The 17,690-nt window shown below is 70.7% G+C and overlaps 1 protein-coding gene across 1 annotated transcript in view; it reads left to right on the top strand.

Annotated features, from left to right (window-relative positions):
* Window positions 1-16,464, top strand: part of CABIN1 (calcineurin binding protein 1) — a 77,900-nt gene extending 61,436 nt beyond the window's left edge. The window contains exons 32-39 of the mRNA XM_079762627.1: window positions 9,277-9,440; window positions 10,085-10,181; window positions 10,943-11,590; window positions 12,407-12,481; window positions 13,386-13,659; window positions 14,942-15,106; window positions 15,721-15,947; window positions 16,044-16,464. Coding sequence (XP_079618753.1) covers window positions 9,277-9,440; window positions 10,085-10,181; window positions 10,943-11,590; window positions 12,407-12,481; window positions 13,386-13,659; window positions 14,942-15,106; window positions 15,721-15,947; window positions 16,044-16,184 — 1,791 coding nt within the window. The 3' untranslated portion in view covers window positions 16,185-16,464. The remainder of the gene's footprint in view (window positions 1-9,276; window positions 9,441-10,084; window positions 10,182-10,942; window positions 11,591-12,406; window positions 12,482-13,385; window positions 13,660-14,941; window positions 15,107-15,720; window positions 15,948-16,043) is intronic.
* Window positions 16,465-17,690: the final 1,226 nt, after the last annotated feature.

Raw genomic sequence — 17,690 nt, 5'->3', positions numbered from 1 at the left:
CGGAGAGAGGCCCTTTGAAGGAAGTGCAGGGATTTCTTTGATTAAAAACAAATTTTGAAATGCTGCTTTCTACACTAACTTTAGAAAGTTAGGGCGTGTCAGACAGGTGGCACTTCCCCATGCACCACCCATCCCTGGTGGGGGCACAGGGTCTGTCCAGCTGCAGGAACCTCTGGAGGGAACCTCGGCTCGGCGCTGGGCTTTGCTCCCGGAGAGGGACCCCCTGGCCCTACTCGGAGGCGGGTGCAGGCGTTGGGCTCAGGCCGCGCTGTGGCTCCGCCCAGGCTCTTTGGGGAATGACCCTGCCTCCTGATGACACGGGGACGTGGGTGGCTCTCAGCGCATTCCTTCCCCTCCCGGTGAGCACCGAGCACCGGCGGGACGCAGGCACACCGGGACTCACGTGCTGGTCCCCGTGCAGCTGAGCGTGGCCTGGACGTGACTGTCCCCTGAGGGACAGGGACCCTTGCTTCGAGCCTGGCTGTCTGCCTGGGCAGGTCCTTTCCCGTGTCCTTACTCAGGTCAGACAGGCAAGAACGGCTGGACTCTGCGCAGCTCAGGGCGCAGTCGGAACAGCCTCTGAGCCAGAGGCCAGGCCCGAGAAGGCCGTGGGTGCAGCTGGGCCTGTGCCTGGGCGCAGAGGCTGTTCCCTGTCCTAGCGCCAGAGGGAGAGCGGACGCGGCTGGTGTGGCACTCAGGCCCGGCGGCCTCCAGCGGGCACGCGGCAGAGAAGCTGCCCACAGCAGGGAGGCAGGGAGAAGTGGCAAAGGCCCGTGGCTCCAAATTAGCTGGCATCTCAGAGCGCCAAGGCTGAGAATTCAGACCAGCTGCCAGGAGCATTCCGGCCATCTGCTAGGCAGCACGGGCCCAGCCCCGGGGAGACGGGTTAGGCCAGGTGGGGACCGAGGTACCAGTTGGCAGAAAGGAGCCAGGAGCGACCTGGGCTCTTGCTGTGACCAGGCCAGTGGGCAAGAGCAGTGCCTCAGGGACAGGCTGGGACAGATGGCCAGGGACACCCAAAACCCAGGGTTGACCCAGAGTGGCCAGCTCACAGGTGAGGCCAGCCCCGCCCTGCTCACGGGCTCCTGCTGGCCCAGGCGCTGTCAGGGTGGCCTGGCCTCCTGGGTCCCCAAGGCTTGCAGGGACCTCTAACCCCTTGGGCCCTCGGGGTGGCCTAGGTGTCAGTCTCTTCGGGTGCCCCTGCATGTCCAGGTGCCCTGCGGGCAGTTAGGACCCAGGGGTTCCTGCACAGGGTGCTGGCAAGTCCCAGGAGGCTCGGGCCCACCAAGCCTGCACTTGCAGGCGCTCTACATGTGACCCCCACCGCCACCCTGGGGCTCCCAGTGTGTGCAGGCGTGCTATCCTTGGGGGTCAGGGAGCGTGACCTCCCTCTCCCGGGCCTGTCAGCTAGAGACAGATGCCCATCTCCTGGCACAAATAGGGCTCAGGGTACCGGCATCCTGTGGTGCCAGGAGCAGGGCTGAGGAGGCTGGCGACTGGCAGGAACAGACCTCCTCCCAGCGAGGTGCCCCCAGAGGCTCGGCCTAGCAGGCGCCTGGCACAGCACCCCGAGCTCCCCTCCATCACCGGCGGCTCCCTCCCGCTGTGACAGCCAAGGCCCAGGACCCTGGGCTTCCCCGGCCAGCCTCGGCCCCTGCTGCTGAGAGTGCTGCCCAGGCTCCGGGCGGGAGGGGTGCCAGGGACCGGACCCGGAGGCCTGGCGCAGGGCTGATTCTGGAACCACGCTCAACAGACCACTTCTCCCGGGCCCAGGTGTGAGGGCACGTTCTCGGCCTCCTCTGGTCTGCCTTCCAGGAAGTGGATGAGGTATGAAATGAGGTCATGAGCTGTGCAACGCACAGTGTCACATGTCTGCTCCAGCCCTGGTCAGCCAGGAGGAATGCCAGCTACGGCGCTGTCCAGGCCCGGGGTGAGGCCTGGCCACACTGGACTCACTGCTGTGGGACTGAACCAGGGCCGGCTCGGAACCCGTCCCCACGTGTGGGTGAGGAGGGGCTGCTGGACAGCGATGTGCGGGTTTAAACTCCTTGCCTGAGACCCAGCGCCTAGTGAGCTCCGTGGGAGCCCATGCTTGCCTCGCCCAGCCTGGGGGTGGCTGGTCCTCATGCTGGGCGCCTTCAGGTGGGTGACCTCTTGGCGCCCAGGCCTGGCCCTCCCAGTACCTGGCAGAGGAGCAGTCCTCCAGGGGTGCTGAGGTGCCACCTCTGGGTCCCAGGGGGAGGGCAGAGGACAGAGGGCCACATCGGGACCTGGGCTGCTATGGACCGGGGCCCTGGCGAGGGGGCGTGGCAAACCTGGGAACGCTCGTGGGCTGGAGCCAGCCTGGGTGGAAGGTGTCACCTAGACAAGTGCCACCAGGATGGGGGCCAGGCGGACCGGAAGCGTCTGGGTGTGGGAGGGAGGAGGGAGCGAGGAGCTTGGGGTGCTGAGAGAGAAACTGGTTTGGGGGCAGCCTCTCTCCCTCCAGCCCTGCCCCCGCCTCTGCTGGCCTTTCCTGAGCCGGGCTGGGCTGGAGGAGCCACCAGCAGCTGGGCAGCCCGCCCGCAGGAAACGGGAGGAAGGTGCTGTGTCCACACAGGAGCGCTGGGTGCCGTCTGCTCCTGGGCGAAGCTCTTCCCTTCTGAGCCCGCTCCTCGTGTGGAGTGGGCACAGGACCCCCTTCCTGGCATCAGCAGGGCAGGCCTCCCACCACTACAGAAGACTGCCCGCGCTGAGAGGGAGGGTGCTGCCCTATTGGATACAGGGGCCGAGGGGCAGGCCCGAGCCTCGCTGGCTTCTGCCCAGCGCCGCCCTCGCACCCCTGGGCCCAGTGCCTCCTCGCTGGGCCTCAGGGAGGCCCCTCCAGCTGTAAGCCCCTCTGCCCCCCCCCCCGAGGGTGCCCTGCCCCAGAGGGCTCAGCAAGGACAGCGCGTTGTGGCCGCATGCCCGTGCACAGCCCCGCAGCGGGGGCTGGCCGCTGCCCACCTGGCCGCCTACCCCGCTCTGCCCAGCTCGCCGGTCAGCAGCCCACCGCCGCTGCCGCGCTTCGGAGCCGCGGGGATTGGCCAACAAAAGTCTGTTGTGCTGCTGGGCCCTCTTCCAGCCGAGCCCGCGCCCGCGCCCCGTCCGGCTCTGCCCGGGGCCCCGCCCCGGCCCGCCGCGAGCGCCTCCGCGGCCATGGCCCGGCGCCGGCAGCAGCTCCTGCACAGATGCCACGGCGGAGCTGGCGGGTAGGAACTTGCCCGGGGGCGGGGGCCGGGGCCGCCACTGCCTCCCCTCCGCCCTCCCGGCGCTCGCTTTCCCGAGCTCCCCGAGTCCACCGGGCGGCCGGCCCCAGCCCGCCTGGCGCAGCAGGAAGCCCGCGGGCCGTGGTTTCCCGGGCGCCGCTGCGGAGGAAGTCGGCGGGTGGGGGGCCGCGGCGCCCCCGGCCCCGGGCCGGCGCCCTGCACGGCGTCAGGTGGGCGGAAGGGCGGGCCGTGCGGGGGCGGGCGGCGGGCACCGGCGGAGCCGCACACGCCCGCGTCGCCCGGGAGCAGCGGCGCAGCGCGCCCAGCCTCCCAGCCCGGGGCCGCGGGCCGGCGCGCGGGGGTGTGCGCAGCGCCGCGCGCGAAAGCGAAAGCTGCTCGCGGGCCTCGGGCCCCTGCAACTTCGCGGCGGGCGGCGCGACGAGGAGCTGCGCGGGGCGCTCCCAGTGATGGTGAGCGGACCACCGGGGCAGCGGCGCTCCCGCTAAAAATAGCCGTGCGCCGGGGCGGGAAGACGGTCCCAGCCTGCTGAGCCCTGGGCCGGCCAGGACCTTGCCCGAGTCAGTGGGGGGAGTGGGTCGAGGGACGCGGGGCCGGGCCCAGGGTGGGGCCGCGGAGGAGTTTCAGTGGTTCCCCGGGAGGTGGGGGGGGGGGGGCCAGCTCGGGGACCCCGCCTGCGACGTTTCACTCGGCAGAAGAGGCCGGCACGGCGGGCCGACTGCAGGCCAATGGCAGCTCCCGGCCGCCTGCCGGGGGTTACCTGTGGACGGCGGGGAATCCCTCGCCCTGGCGGGGAGGGCCGGGCCGCTTGGCCGGGAGGGCAATGGCGCCCCTGGCGGCCTCTGTACACCCTGCGGCCCGCGAGGCCAGCCCTGAGGGGTGTGCAGTGGGAACTGCAGGACTTCCTGCCCCCAGGGGTGTTCAGCGTCGCCGGCCCCTGGGTCGCCCCAACCTTAGGCCTGGAGCAGATCGGGGGCTCAGAGCTGTAGGAGGGGCAGGGCCGTTAGCTCCTGGGGACCCCAGGAAGGTGTGGGGCTGGGCCCGGGCCCAGGGTTCCCCAGCGGGAGGCGCTGCCCTCCGTACTGGGGGCAGCAGCGTGGGCGGGAAGCGCCCGGAGGCTGGGTGCTGCTGGGGGCCCTGGGGCGGCGCCGCGAGGTGTGAGGGAGAAGCTGGGCAGCCGCATGTGGGTGCTGTTGGCCCCGGCGCTCATAGGCTCCAGGTGGACTTGCTGTTTGGGAGGTTCCTGTGCGTTTGTGGGTGACAGGTGTCTCCCCAAGACTGGAGGACGTTGGTCTTCTCCCTGAGGCCGCTCCTACCTCAGGGCCTGCAGGGATCCCGCCCTGCTCTGGCTTGTCCTAGAGACAACTCTCAGCTTCTCCGGGGAAGGAGGCTGCCCCAGCTCCCCGCCGCCGAGGGGCTCCCCGCTCTCCAGGCCAGCTGCCCCCGCAGCAGCTGGTCCTCAGCGGCAGCAGCCTGCCCCGCCAGCCCCACGCCTGCTGCTCCCCGGACTGGGATGCCAGCAGGCGCCCGCCCTCGCCTGTTGGAAGCTGAGTCACCGCTGTACCCGTGCGGGGGGGCGGGGGGGGCTGGAGGAATCCCTCTGCTGGGGGCTCCCCGGGTGCTCGCAGCCCGGTGTTCTCTGTGGACAGGGCTGTGGACGCCGAGGGGCCGGGAAGTCATGCTCATCTGTCACATGGCACCTGGGCCCGGCCTGCACTGCGGCCGCCCACCTGCCCACCCTCGTGGCCCCCTCGGCTCCATCCTGAGGAGAGGGTGAGAAGCCACGTGGAGAAGGCTGTTCAGCTGACTTTTTTATTTTTAATCGATTTCAGAGAGGAAGGGAGAGTGAGAGAGAAAAACATCAAGAGAGTGAGAGAGAAAAACATCAATGATGAGAGAATCATTGATTGGCTGCCTCCTGCACGCCCCCTACTGGGGATCGAGCCTACAACCCAGGCAGGTGCCCTGACCGGGAATTGAATTGTGTCCTGGTTCATAGGTCGACGCTCAATCACTGAGCCACGCCGGCCGGGGCAGCCAGTATCCTTCATAATAAACCTGAAGACTCAGATCCCAGCACCCACCTGTGGGGACTTGACTATAAGGGGATCCCGGGGGGTGACGCGCCGTGGCCATTTTGAGGGATGGGGAGTTTTTGATGATGCGGGAAAACATGTGCTGTGTACGCTGAGTCCAAGTTAAGGCAGAAGCCACTGCCCTCGGTTCCGTCCGCTCAGGACTCCTGGGGCTGCCCCGCCCCCCTTGGGAGACGCCCCTCTTCTAGCTCCTGCTGCTTCCTGGCTTCGCTCCGCCCCCCCCCCCGTGACCCCTCCCCAGACCCCGCCTGTCACCCTGGTAACTGCCTCTTCCGTCCCCTCGGCCTGGATGGCACCCACGTGTCTGTCCCTCTAGTAGAGCCCATTGGGGGGCGTGGCTGACCATCCGCCTGGCCCGGGGCCGGGCACCCCTGGCTTTCTGTGCAGCTGCCAGGCTCCCCCAGCCAACGGGCACCCACCTGGGCATGAGCAGCCCGCTCTCCCCTCCTCCGCTGCCAGCCGGGCCGGGAGCTGTGTGGTCCTGCGTGCTGGCACCTGGGGGTACAGTGGATTGACGGGCCCCCTCCCTGGAGAGGATGTGGTGGGTAGGCAGCTCCCATGTGCAGGATGCGGCCAGGCCAGCGCTCACGGGTGTGCCCTGGCCTGGCCCTCTTCGGGGACTGGCGGAAACCCCGCGGGAGGCTGGCTCCTGGGCCGGGGACCCTGCCTGGCCACGGAGAGGCTGCTCAACCGGCCCTCCGGCCCCAACTCAAGGAGGGACCCACGCACAGCCTGGGCTCGGCGGCCCCTCGCTGGGCCTCGGCTTCCCACCTGCACGGCGAGCAGGTTCGGCCAGCCCAGCGTGTCGGCCGATGGGCACGATTGTGTAACTGATGCCACCAGGTTCCTGTGGGCAGCACCCTGCGATCGGGAGGGGATGCAGGAGGGAGGGCAGGGGAGGGACCCCAAAGGCTGCGAGTAGGCTAGCGGTGCGTGTGTGACGGGGAGGCGTGCATCCAGAAGGCGTCTTAGACGAGCCCTGCCTCGCTTCGGTGACCAGACGGCAGCCCTGGCGCCCCGACCCCGGCGGGCTGGCAGTGAGGCTGTGCTGCGGTCCCGGGAGCCCCCTGCAGGGCGCGGCAGGGAGTTTTGTGGCTGCCGATTGGCTCACACACACCCCCGAAGGGAAGAAATAAAACAGGTGCGTGCCCCTTGGCTTCAATTCCAGAGCTTGGGAGCAAGAGCAGGTGCTTGGGATCCCCCTCCACAGGGGCCCTACCCCCCCCCCCCGCCACCTGCGAAGGCCGCTGTGCCCACCGCCTGTCCTGCCGAGAGCCAGAGCGTTGCCTCGGCAGAGCCTTCGCAGCCTGTTTCCAGGGGGGAGGAGAGCCGGCCCTCGCCCCACCAGGAGCCTGGCCCGCGCCCCACCAGGAGCCAGTGAGTGTGGGGTTGGCGACGGCGACTTGCTGTTGCCTTTTCAATGCAGAGGGGTGTCACCGCCTGCTCCCCCGTCCCTGTGCAGGGCTGGGCGCGCCTATCCACCCTGGAAATCTCCGAGGGACCACGGGGATGCGGGGGCCAGCCCTCCCCGAGCCTTGCTCAGGCGCCTCGCCTGCTCGGCCAGGCGTGTGTTGGGGCCCTAGAGACGGACCCAGGGCTGAAGGACCCGCTCCTGTCTAGGACATACCCCCCCACCCCCCGCTGCCCATCGGAGGGCAGGCCCCCAGTGGTCCTGGCAGAGTCTTTGCGGGGCAGGAAGCAAGGAGGGCTTCAGGGTGGAGGTGATGCCACAGCTGGGCAGAGGAGGCAGGAGGGCATCTGGAAAGGTAAGGATTGTGAGATTCGCGGCCGTGCGAATGGGCGGTGAGTGTCCTGAGTTGAGGCAGGAGGTGTGAGAGCCCCACGGCTCAGACCGGCTGAGTGGGTGCGGGGCCCCCGTGGGGCGGTCAGCAGGGAGGGAGGCCGCGTGCTGTCCTTTCCCCGCTGGCCCTGGCCCTGGCCCTGGCTGGGTGGATGGATTTGGGGGGCAAGAGTAGAAGGAAGAGGCTGGATGAGGCCTGAGCTGGAGCAGGGGTTTAGGGGTACGAGGTGCAGGCTTGGGTTCCGCAGTGTGAACAAGGGGCCTTGTCTAGTAATTAACCAGAGATGGAACGGGTCCCCCACAGGCGGTGAGCTCCCCAGATGTGCGGACTGAGGTGGGCACCCCCTTGCAGGCGTGGAGGACGGGCACTGAGGCCCAGATACCCCAAGTACCTGGAGCCCCCCAGGGCATCGGCACCGTATCTGAGGCCCCCACGACCCCTGCCTCTGCCCACCTCTCGGCCAGGTTAACCCCGAGTCCCTGAGGCCGTCTCCAGACCTACCCCCTCCCCTCCTTTCCCCTCCCCTTTCCCCCCTTTCCCTCCCCTCCTCACACCCCCCCCAGACACGATCGGGGGCAAATGGGAGCCTTTTCTCCTCCTTCCTGGTCGCTCCCGAGGAGGAGTTCCGTGGGTGTGGCTCTGTGGTTGAGTGAGACCCAGGAGTGCGGCCACAGCAGGTCCCGGCCTGGGGCCCCGCCCGCCCGGCACGCGCCTGTGGTGGCGGCACGAGGCGGGCAGTGCTGCCAGCCAGGGAGGCCCTTCCTGTTCCCCGGGGCCGGCGGCCGAGGCTTCCCTCTGATCTCGGGGCGAGGCCCTGCTGCGTGACCCGAGGGCTTTCTCGAGCGCTGCCCCTGGCGTCGAAGCTGTGTGAGGACCACGCTGTCTGGAGGCCTCGCCGGGCCAGGCCCTTCCTGCGGGGCCTGCGGGCGGCAGAGCGGGGTGGGCTGCCCGGGCCGCCTGGGGGCAGCGGCACCTCCCCCTGAAGCCACACCTGCGGGGAGGATGCAGCGCCGTGTTCGTGCCCTGGGCCAGCGGGCCGCAGCCCTGGGTGTGGGGGCCGCGGGGGCCTCCTGGCACTGCCAGCTGCACTGCCCCCGCCTGCCTGGGTGCCCCCCGCCCCCCGTCCAATGTGGAGTCCACGGGGACTCGGCTGAGGGTTTAGGGTCCTCTTGCTCGAATGGCTCGGGCAGGAGGTGCCGGGCTCCCCGCCCCCGCCCTGGCCTGGAGAGGGTGGGTGCCAGCCGGGAGTCAGCACCCAGGGACCAGGCCCGGGTGGGCCCGTGCGGAGGAGGCAGCGTCGCTCACAGCCTGGTCCGCTCCGGGCCGGGTTTCTCCAGGGTGTTGGCCACAGGGCCTGCCTGGGGGCTGCCAGCCCTTTCCGGGCTCACGGTCCCCCTGCCCCCGTCCCGGCCTGAGGCTGCCCAGAAGGTGTGCGCGTCACTCGCCATCGGCCACTCCCTGGCCCTCTTCCCTTCTGCACCTTGACTGGCCCTCATGGGGGCGGAGGGAGGTGGGGGGCTCCCAGAGCCAGCCCTGCCCCAGCCCAGCCTTCACGGCGGGCAGGGTGGGCAAGAAGTGGCGGCGGAGGGGGGTCCTGGCCAGAGCCAACCTCGGACAAAGGCGCGTTAGCGGGAACGGAGCATCCTAGGAGCCGCAGGTCATTTCCTGCTCAAACCTGGACTCCCCGATGCTGCTGGAGGGCGTGTGCGTGGGGAACGGGGTCCCGCGCGTGGGGGACGGGGTCCTGTGGGGGGGGGACCGGGTCCCGCATGTGGGGGACGCGGGGTCCCCCACCTGCACCTGGCTGGCTGGCGGCACCTACCAGACGCTCACCTTTTGACCCTCAGTCTACCTCCCGGAATTGGGCTCCCTGCAGGCGAGCAGGCACAGAGCTGCCTGCGTGTGACCAGGGGTTGTGTTTGACCATTTGTGACCCGCGTGCTTCCCATAGGAGGCAGATCGAGGGAACACGTGCCGGGGAGGCATTCAAAAGGGGGAGCACAGCAGCATGGGGACCCTTCCATGCCATTTGGGGGGAAGCAAGTGGGGTGGCCACACTTCCGCCCCTTGGGCAGAGTCCCCTGGCACCATGGCAGCTCCGGGTGCAGCCTTCTCACCCCCGTGCACCCGCAGGGCATCTGGCGGATCCCCGTGGACGAGATCGACCGGCCGGGCAGCTTTGCCTGGCACATGAACCGCTCCATCGTGCTGCTGCTCAAGGTGCTGGCCCAGCTGCGGGACCACGGCACCCTGCTGAGGGTGTCCTCCATGCTGCAGCGGACGCCGGACCAGGGCAAGTGAGTGCAGCTCGGCCCCACGCACCACCCGCGCCCTACGCTGGGAGCGCAGGCTCCTGGGAGTTTGGCGTCCTAATCCTTCCTCTCCTCCTGCCGCCCCACCGTGGGCACCAGGGACGCTGCCGGGCCCGGGGAACAGGGCAGGTCAGAGCTGGTGTCCCAGGCGAACGCCAGGAAAGCAGGCCAGGCACCAGGAGGGCCTCAGAGGCAACCAGGGATCCTCTGCCAGAAAAAGCGGGGCGGGGGGGGGGCGGGGGACAAGACCCAGGGACAGCCGCCGCGTGCAGGGAGTGGGGGATCCAGGGGAGACGCAGCTCACACGGTCTGGCTGGCTGTGGGTCCCCGCGCTGCCTGTGCCGTCGCCCCGCCTCCCCGTCTCGTTCAGCTGCCCTGTGCCAGGCGCTGGGCGGGGACCTTCGGCGGGGCCTGGGGCGCACAGGTTTGTGGGGGAGAAGCCAGAGCCCGGGCGCTCGCTGAGCTGGCCCCGCCCACTGCGAGCCCAGGACAGGCTCCTGAGAGCAGCCCGGCAGATGGGAGGGGGCGCCTGAGGGTCCAGCGGTGTTCGGGCAGGAGGGCTGGGCCCCGCCCGGCAGTGCTGTGTGGCCCTGACGCTCCGCCGCCCTCTCTGCGCCCGGTGCCTGCAGGAAGTACCTGCGAGATGCCGACCGCCAGGTCCTGGCGCAGCGGGCCTTCATCCTCACGGTGAAGGTGCTGGAGGACTCGCTGAGCGAGCTCGCGGAGGTACCGCCCGCACCCCCCCTCCCCTCCCCCCGCGGGGGTCCCGGTCCCGCCGTTCGCTCCTAGTGCCCCCGTGTCTCCACCTGTGAATGGCACCTCCCGCCCCAGACGGGAGTTCGACCGCCGTCGTGCGCAGGCACGCAGCCAGGTGCCCACACGCGAGGCCGACGTGGGCTTGTGGTCAGTGAGGGCGACGGTGACGTCCCCCGGCTGCTGCGCCCACGGCCCCGGTCCCAGCCCCGCGCCTGCCAACAGCAGCTGTAACCAGGGCATGGCAAAGCGGGTGTCCCCTCGCCCCCGGCCCCGCTGGCTGAGCAGGGCTCGGAGCCCGCCCCCCGAGGCACGCGCAGTCCTCATCATTGACAGCTGCACACCAGAAGCCCAGGGGGTGCTCAGCAGATGGACCTGAGCGAGAACAGTCCCCCGCAGCGCCCTGCCCAGTAGGACTGGCTGGGCTGGGGTGCAGGGCCCAGGGCAGCCCCCTAACCCCTCCCCCCGGCCTTTGCACTGGGGGCGCGTGAGAGCCCAAGACAGGCCTGGCCGGCCGCCGCCCCCCCCCATCCGGTGCCCGGGGCTGCCCTGAGGCTCAGGCTGAGGGCAAGCCGGGCCCCCTCCAGCCCCACCGCCCTCTCCAGGCTGGGGGTCCGGCAGGGGGCGCCTTCCTCGGGCGTCTCCTGGCCCGCAGGCGGACGGGCGGAGCCTGGTGCCGGGAGCTTCTCGGGGAGACACCGAGGCTGCCGTCTCTCCCCTCGGCTCTCTCCTAGGGGTCGGCACACCCAGGGCCCAAAGCAGCCGGGATGACCACCGACGCCCCCCACAGGGCCAGTCCCGACGACGGCCAGGACGGCCTGCCCCAGCCCAAGAAGCCGGCCCTGGCCGAGGGCTCAGCACCCGGGGCCGAGCCGGGGGGCAGGGCGTGTCCCCTCGGCCACCGGCCTGTGGTGGACGCAGGGGACGGTGCAGACCAGGGCGGGGAGCGCAAGGACAAGGAGAGCCCCCGGGCGGGCCCCACGGAGCCCATGGACACCGGTGAGGCCGCCGCTCGCCGCCTGGACTCCGAGCGGGCGCTGCCCCTGCCGCCGGGCCGCTCCCCCCGGGATCGGGCCCCGGAGAGCCGGCCCGCCGAGCTGTCGCTGGAGGAGCTGAGCATCAGCGCCAGGCAGCAGCCCAGCCCGCTCGCCCCCACCCAGCCGGCCCCGGCCACGGCCGCCTCCGCCCCGAGGGCCGGGGGCCACCCCGAGGAGCCGCCGCCGCGGCCCAGCCGCAAGAGGAAGCTCCTGGAGGACGCGGAGTCGGGCAAGACGCTGCTGCTGGACGCCTACCGCGTGTGGCAGCAGGGCCAGAAGGGCGTGGCCTACGACCTGGGCCGCATCGAGAGGATCATGGCTGAGACCTACATGCTCATCAAGCAGGTGGGTGCGGGCGGCCGGTCCTGGCCCACGGGGCCGTCTGCCTCCCGGCGTCCAGGGCCTGGCTTGGGGGTGTCAGGCGTGGTCCCCACCCCCCTCTGTCCACTGTCCGAGGGTCCCTGCTCCGAGAAACAGCGAGCGTGGCAAGGCGCCGTGCTGTGTGCTTCACACGGTTCACTGTGCTCGTCACCACACCAGTAAGACGGGCAAAGACCCAGCACCGTCCCCTTCAGCAAGGCTCCGTTCAACTCCGAAGGAAAGAAGCCACGTCACAGACACCGTGTCCAGTCCAGGGAGGGAGACCCCGGAGGCCACCGCGTGTCGGCTCGGGCCCTTCCTCGGAGCCCTGCCTGAGCGCGGAGGAGTCCTCCTTCCGACGGAGCCGCCCCTTTAAAAAGACGCGTTAGGCTCTTAGCTCTTCCTCCGCTCTGAGTGACTCCCGCCCGTCGGGTGTTCAGCGGGTCAGAGAGTCCTCCCGACGCCCCGTGTCAGGGTCAGCCCCGGTCAGGACGCACACAGCAAGCAGCCTTTGGCCTGGCCGGCGTGACTCAGTGGGTGAGGGTTGACCTATGCACGTGCCCGGGTTGTGGGCTCGATCCCCAGTGGGGGGCGTGCCGGAGGCAGCCGATCCGTGAGTCTCAACATGGATGTTTCTCCCTCCTCCTCTCCCTTCCTCTCGGACATCAGTTTGTAAAAAAAGAACATGGTCACAGGCGTGAACTTGGCGTGGCCAGAGGGGCCAGAGCTTCGGTCCTGGGGGCAGACCTGGTTTCCCGGGGAGCCGGGCCGGGCCTCTGACTTGGGGTGTCCCCTGCCCAGGTGGACGAGGAGGCTGCGCTGGAGCAGGCTGTGAAGTTCTGTCAGGTGCACCTGGGGGCCGCCGCCCAGAGACAGGTGAGCCCTCCCTGCGGCCGGGGCAGACCGCCCCCCCCGGGGCCCTGTGGTCAGCGGGGCCGAGGGGAGGTGGGCAGGAGAGAGCTGAGCCGCAGGCCCACGGGGAGCCCCTGACCACGGGCCCGTGGGGGGCCATCGTACACCCAGACCCACCCGGAGTGTGTGCCCTCAGCTCCTTCTGTAGTGAGGACGGCTCCGGTGCGGCCCTCGCCCCTGGCGTGCCTGCCCACGGAGACACAGTGTCCCACCCCCCCCACGCAGGCCCGGGCGACCCCACCCCCGGAGCTGGGGATCTCATGCAGCAGCGATGTCAGAGGAGGCGGGTCCTGGGGCACTGGCCTGGCGAGGTGCCCCCAGCAGGCATGAGGCTCACCCGAACGTGCAGCCTCACAGGGGGGCCCCCCACTAAGTGCGGTGGGTCCAGGCGGGGGTCCGCTCCCCGCTGGCACCCGGCCCCTTGTGGCTGTCCCCTCCTGGGGAGCTGTGCCATCTCCCCCCACCCCCCCCGGAGGGCGGGCGCTCAGTGGGAGAGACTGTGGGTGAAGGCAGGCGGCCCCGCGGGTGGAGAGCCGAAGGCCTGTGGCCGGGCTGCTGGCCGGGCGGGGACGGCGCTGGATGCGCGGCTTGGGGGCTGCAGCCTGGAGCGCGGGAGCTGCCTCGCAGCGTCCGGCCAGGCCCCCAGGACTGGCCCCGTCACTGCGGCCCCCACGTCAGACAGTCCGGTCCGTGCCCAGGAGCCTCTCTGAGTCCCCGCCGTGGCCTGGGCGTCCTCCCCGAGAGGGTCCTCGGCGGCTGCCCGTGAGCGGCCGGCAGCGTGGGGCCAAGCGAGGCTGAATGCGGCTGGGGGACCGTGCGGGCTCGGGGCTGCCCAGCCTGCCTCCCTCACCTCCCTGTGCCCTCACAGACCTCAGGGGACACACCCACCACCCCAAAGCACCCCAAGGACAGCCGAGAGAACTTCTTCCCTGCAGCTGTGGCCCCCGCAGCCCCTGACCCAGCAGAGCCTCTCCAACGGCCCCCCGACACCCACCCCAAGCCCCGGCCTGCGCTGCCTGCCGCCTCCGCCATCACCTCCTGCCCCGCCTCCGGGCCAGCCTCCACCCCAGACCCGTCCAAGGACCCCGGGCCCCCCCAGCCACACAGGCCCGAGGCCTCCCCCAGCGTGGCCCCCGGCCCCGGTGAGTCAGTGCCTGAGGCGTGGGAGGGGGTGGGGCGGGGCCCCTGCTACTCATCAGCTGCTCGCCCTGGGCGCACCCTGCACCACCTCTGAACCTTCCCCCCCCCCTCAGTCTCCCCGTCTGTAGAGTGCCGTGAGGAGGGCGGGAGCCGGGCAGGACCCAGCCCCGGTTTGGCTGAGCTGTTATCTCTTTATCTCGGGATGAACAGATAAAGGGATAAAGTCCTAGGTGGAGGCTTGGGGGTGGGTGCGACCCTGTGCACACACGTGACCTCACAGGCCTGTTGAGTGGGGGGCAGGGCGGGCTGATGGGCTCCTGCAGGAGGAGGCCTGCCTCGTGGGCGCGTGCCTGGCTGCAGGGCGCCGTCTGCCCCGGCCCGGAGGTGGGTGTCGCCGGGCTCCCCCTGCACAGGGGCCCCAGGAGCTCCCCCCGCCGCGCTGTGAGCGGACAGTCTTGCCCTGATTGCCAGGCGGCAATGAGGCGGGCGTGGCCAGGCCTGCAGCCGGGCAGCCTCTGTCCTGGGGACCTGAGGTCACAGGCCGGGGCCGGGCTGGTCACGCCTGTCTGTGTCCACGTCTGTCTGTGTCCACGCCCGTCTGTCCACGCCTGCCTGTGCCGGGCACCAGGAGCGGTCATTCCTGCCGGGCAGGGCGGCCCCTCACCTGCGGGAGGGGGCGGGGTGCTCCTGGCAGGGGGCCCTCCATGGGCAGAGCAGGAGGGGAAGGGTAGGGGAGCGCTGGCCAGTGTGGCAGGGGCTTCTGGGCCCGAGTGAGGAGGAGGGGGAGCAGGGTCAGGACCCGGACCCTGGAGAGGCCGGGTGCAGTGGGAGCGGAGGGGCAGGGCCGGGGCCGGGGAGCAGACGGCTGGCTGCTGGCCGTGGTGCAGTCTTCGTCCCTCGGCTGTGCCTCGTGCCAGGGAAGGCGTGGCCTGGTGGGAGGGCACGGCGCCCACAACCGCTCCCTCCTCTGGCCGTAGCAGTTCCGGCGGACTCTTTCTGCCCTTCCTGTGAGCTGAGGGGGGTGCCCTGGCCTCGGTGTGGCCACCCCCGTGCCAGGGGCCCACGGTCCAGGTGCGGGGAGGGGCGGTGGCTTCCTGCCAGCACCAGCCTGGCCTCACTAGCCATTGTCCCAGGAGCCGCTGCTGGCCCGTGGGCCCCTCGGGGGCGTAGACAGCTGCCCCCGCCCACCCCGAGCAGGTCCCCTGTGGGTGTCCCCGGGCATGGGGGGCGGGCCCTGGGCCTCGGGCTGGGTGAGGCTGTAGCCACGGCCCCCTGTGCCCACAGAGGGAGGAGAGCTGGCAGGAGGGGCAGAGGGCGCCGGCTTCCCGCCCCCGGAGCCGCAGTGCGCCGAGCAGGTGAAGACGGCCCCCCAGGGCCCCCCAGCGGAGCCACACGGCTGGCCTGCCGCCGCCGCCCCCCATCCCGGCGCCGAGCCCGCCGGCGGCCAGGGTAAGGCTTCGGAGAGCAGCCGGGGTGGGCTTCCCAGCAGCGGTGCCTCCCTCCCTTGGAAGATGGGGGTACAGGCAGGGGAGGCTCCGGCTGAGGAGCCTGGTGGGGGTGGGGGTGGGGGTGGGAGCAGGGAGGGGTAGGACAGGAGCCCCGAGAGTCCCTCCTCCACCCTCAGCTCCACGGGAAGCGAGGGCAGGCGGCGCCCAGGCCCAGCTGCTTATGGGGTGCAGGGGGGCCCTTGCCCAACGGGACCGGGAGGCAGGCACATGGGCGGGCAGGCAGGGAGGGGGCCATGGCCTGGTCAGAGCCCATTGCTGTCCGCCGCCCCCCCCCCCCCCCAGCCAGGCCCGGACGCCTCGGGCCGAGCCTCTCAGACCTCCCCGGAGGCAGGGCCGCGCCGCCGCGCTGAGGGAGCTGCTCCTTATAAAGGCAGGGCTCAGCGCCGTGGAGGCCCGCCAGGCTCCCCTGCTCCCCCGGGGCTGCCGCCTCCGGCCGCTCACAGCCCAGCCGCCCGAGCGTGAGGGGGCGGTGGACACCTGGGCTCTGGGTCCGAATTGGGGAGGGCAGGTCGGCCCTGGAGACTGAGCCCGGCTCAGCCCGTGGCCCACCCCCAGCCGCCAGCTCCAGGGCGCCCAGCAGTGGGAGTGCCCAGCCCCCTGAGGGCCTCCTGGGCCAGGCGGAGCCCGGCCGGGCCAAAGCTCGCCCCCTGCCCATCATGCCGAAGCTGGTCATCCCCTCGGCCGCCACCAAGTTCCCCCCCGAGATCACCGTCACGCCGCCCACCCCGACCCTGCTCTCGCCCAAGGGCAGCATCTCGGAGGAGACCAAGCAGAAGCTGAAGGTGACGGGCGGGCGGGGGCGGCGGGTCTCGGGCGGCGGGGGCGGGCGGGGGCCTGGGGCCGGCCGGCCGCCTGACCAGTGCCTGCCCGGTCTGCAGTCGGCCATCCTGTCTGCCCAGTCGGCTGCCACCGTGCGGAAGGAGAGCCTGTGCCAGCCGGCGCTGGAGGTGCTGGAGACGTCCAGCCAGGAGTCCTCGCTGGACAGCGACACGGACGAGGACGACTACATGGACATCTGAGGGCCGCGCACCGCCAGCTGCCGGGCCTCCCTCCCACGGGGCCTCCTCCCGGCCCGCCGGGTGGGGGGCTGTCCCCATCACGTGGGGCCCGGGGGAGGCCCCGCTCAGCCGCGAGAAGAGGACGGCGATGGGAGCCGGCACCGCGGCGCCTTTTCTATGAAATGCTCTCACTGTGCCCGCCCGGCCAGGGCCACGGCCAGGCGAGCCGACGAGCGGGCCCTGCCCGTGTCCGGTCCCCACCCCCTTTTTTGGTTTCTTTTCTAATAAAGATGCAACTGTTCTTCTTGCCTCTTGGTTCACCGGGGCTCCCTCGCCGATGGCTGTCAGTCCTGGGCTCCCCCATCGGCCTCTGCACCCCCAGGTTCCCAGGGCACGGGGGGGGGGGGGGGGGCAGGCTGGGGCCGTGCAGGGCAGGTCCCTCCGATGAGGCGAGCCAGACCAGGAGGGGGTGAGGAGGCCCCTCGAGGACACGGGGGAGGCAGGGCCCAGGCTGTGCTGAGGAGCTGGCTTGCACCCCAATGTGGTGGGGCCCTAGGGGGTCCCGAGGGGCCGGGTCCGTATCAGGAAGGGCCCCCCACACGCCCTCTCACAGGACCGGCCACACGAGTGGGGCTCCGTGCAAGACACAAAGGTGGCTGGGGCGCTGGCCCTTCACCAAAAGGCTGCGGTCCCGTCAGGACACATGCCCACACCCCGTGTCTCTCCCTTCCTCTTCCTAAAACATCCCCGGCCCCGGCCGGTGCGGCTCAGTGGATAGAGCGTCGGCCTGCAGACTGAAGGGTCAGGGTTCCATTCCCGGTCGGGGCACAGGCCCGGGTTGGGGGCTCCATCCCCAGTGGGGGCCGTGCAGGAGGCAGCCGATCCGTGGTTCTCTCTCATCATGGATGTTTCTCTCCCCCTTCCTCTCGGAAATCAATAATAAATAAATAGGTAAACAAGAGCCGCAGCTCCAGCGCCGGGCTGAAAGAGGACATGGCGCCCTCCTCTCTCCCGGTCCACGGGCCGCTTCCTGGGGACCGCGGGCGTTTCCAGGGCCTTACAGCGGCGGCACCCCCGCCGTCCTCCCTAACCGACCCCCGGAGCTCCTGGGCCCTGGGCCCGGGCTGGGTGTCCGGGCTGCTCCCCGTCAGGGCCTCAGTGCCCCCACCCCCCACCCCCGGTCCCCAGCGGGTCTGCCTCGGCCCGGCGTGCGGGTTCCCGATTTCCTACAGGAAAGATTTCGCCAGACGCGAACCGGTGATTTTGAGGGTACGCTTCTCACAGCCGGGGCCGGCGGAACAAGGACGGGCTCGGTGTACAGGGGGGCCAGGCCGGGCTGTTCTGGCTCCGTGGGAAGCGGGGGCGGAGGGGGCCTGGGAGACGGGTTCAGGGGTGAGTGAGCCTGGGAGGAGCTGCCGCTGCCTGTTGCTCCCCTGGCTGCAAGTCTCTGGGGACCCTTAGAGTTTAGGAGGTTCGTGCCCGCGAGGGGAGAGGAGGAAGGGAAAGGCGTGGGCGTGCCCCCACGCT

The sequence above is a fragment of the Cnephaeus nilssonii genome (assembly GCF_951640355.1).
Source record: "Cnephaeus nilssonii genome assembly, chromosome: 22".
Taxonomy (NCBI): Eukaryota; Metazoa; Chordata; class Mammalia; order Chiroptera; family Vespertilionidae; genus Cnephaeus; species Cnephaeus nilssonii.
Note: the sequence above shows the minus strand (reverse complement) of the source record. Positions and strands in the feature narration are given on the sequence as shown.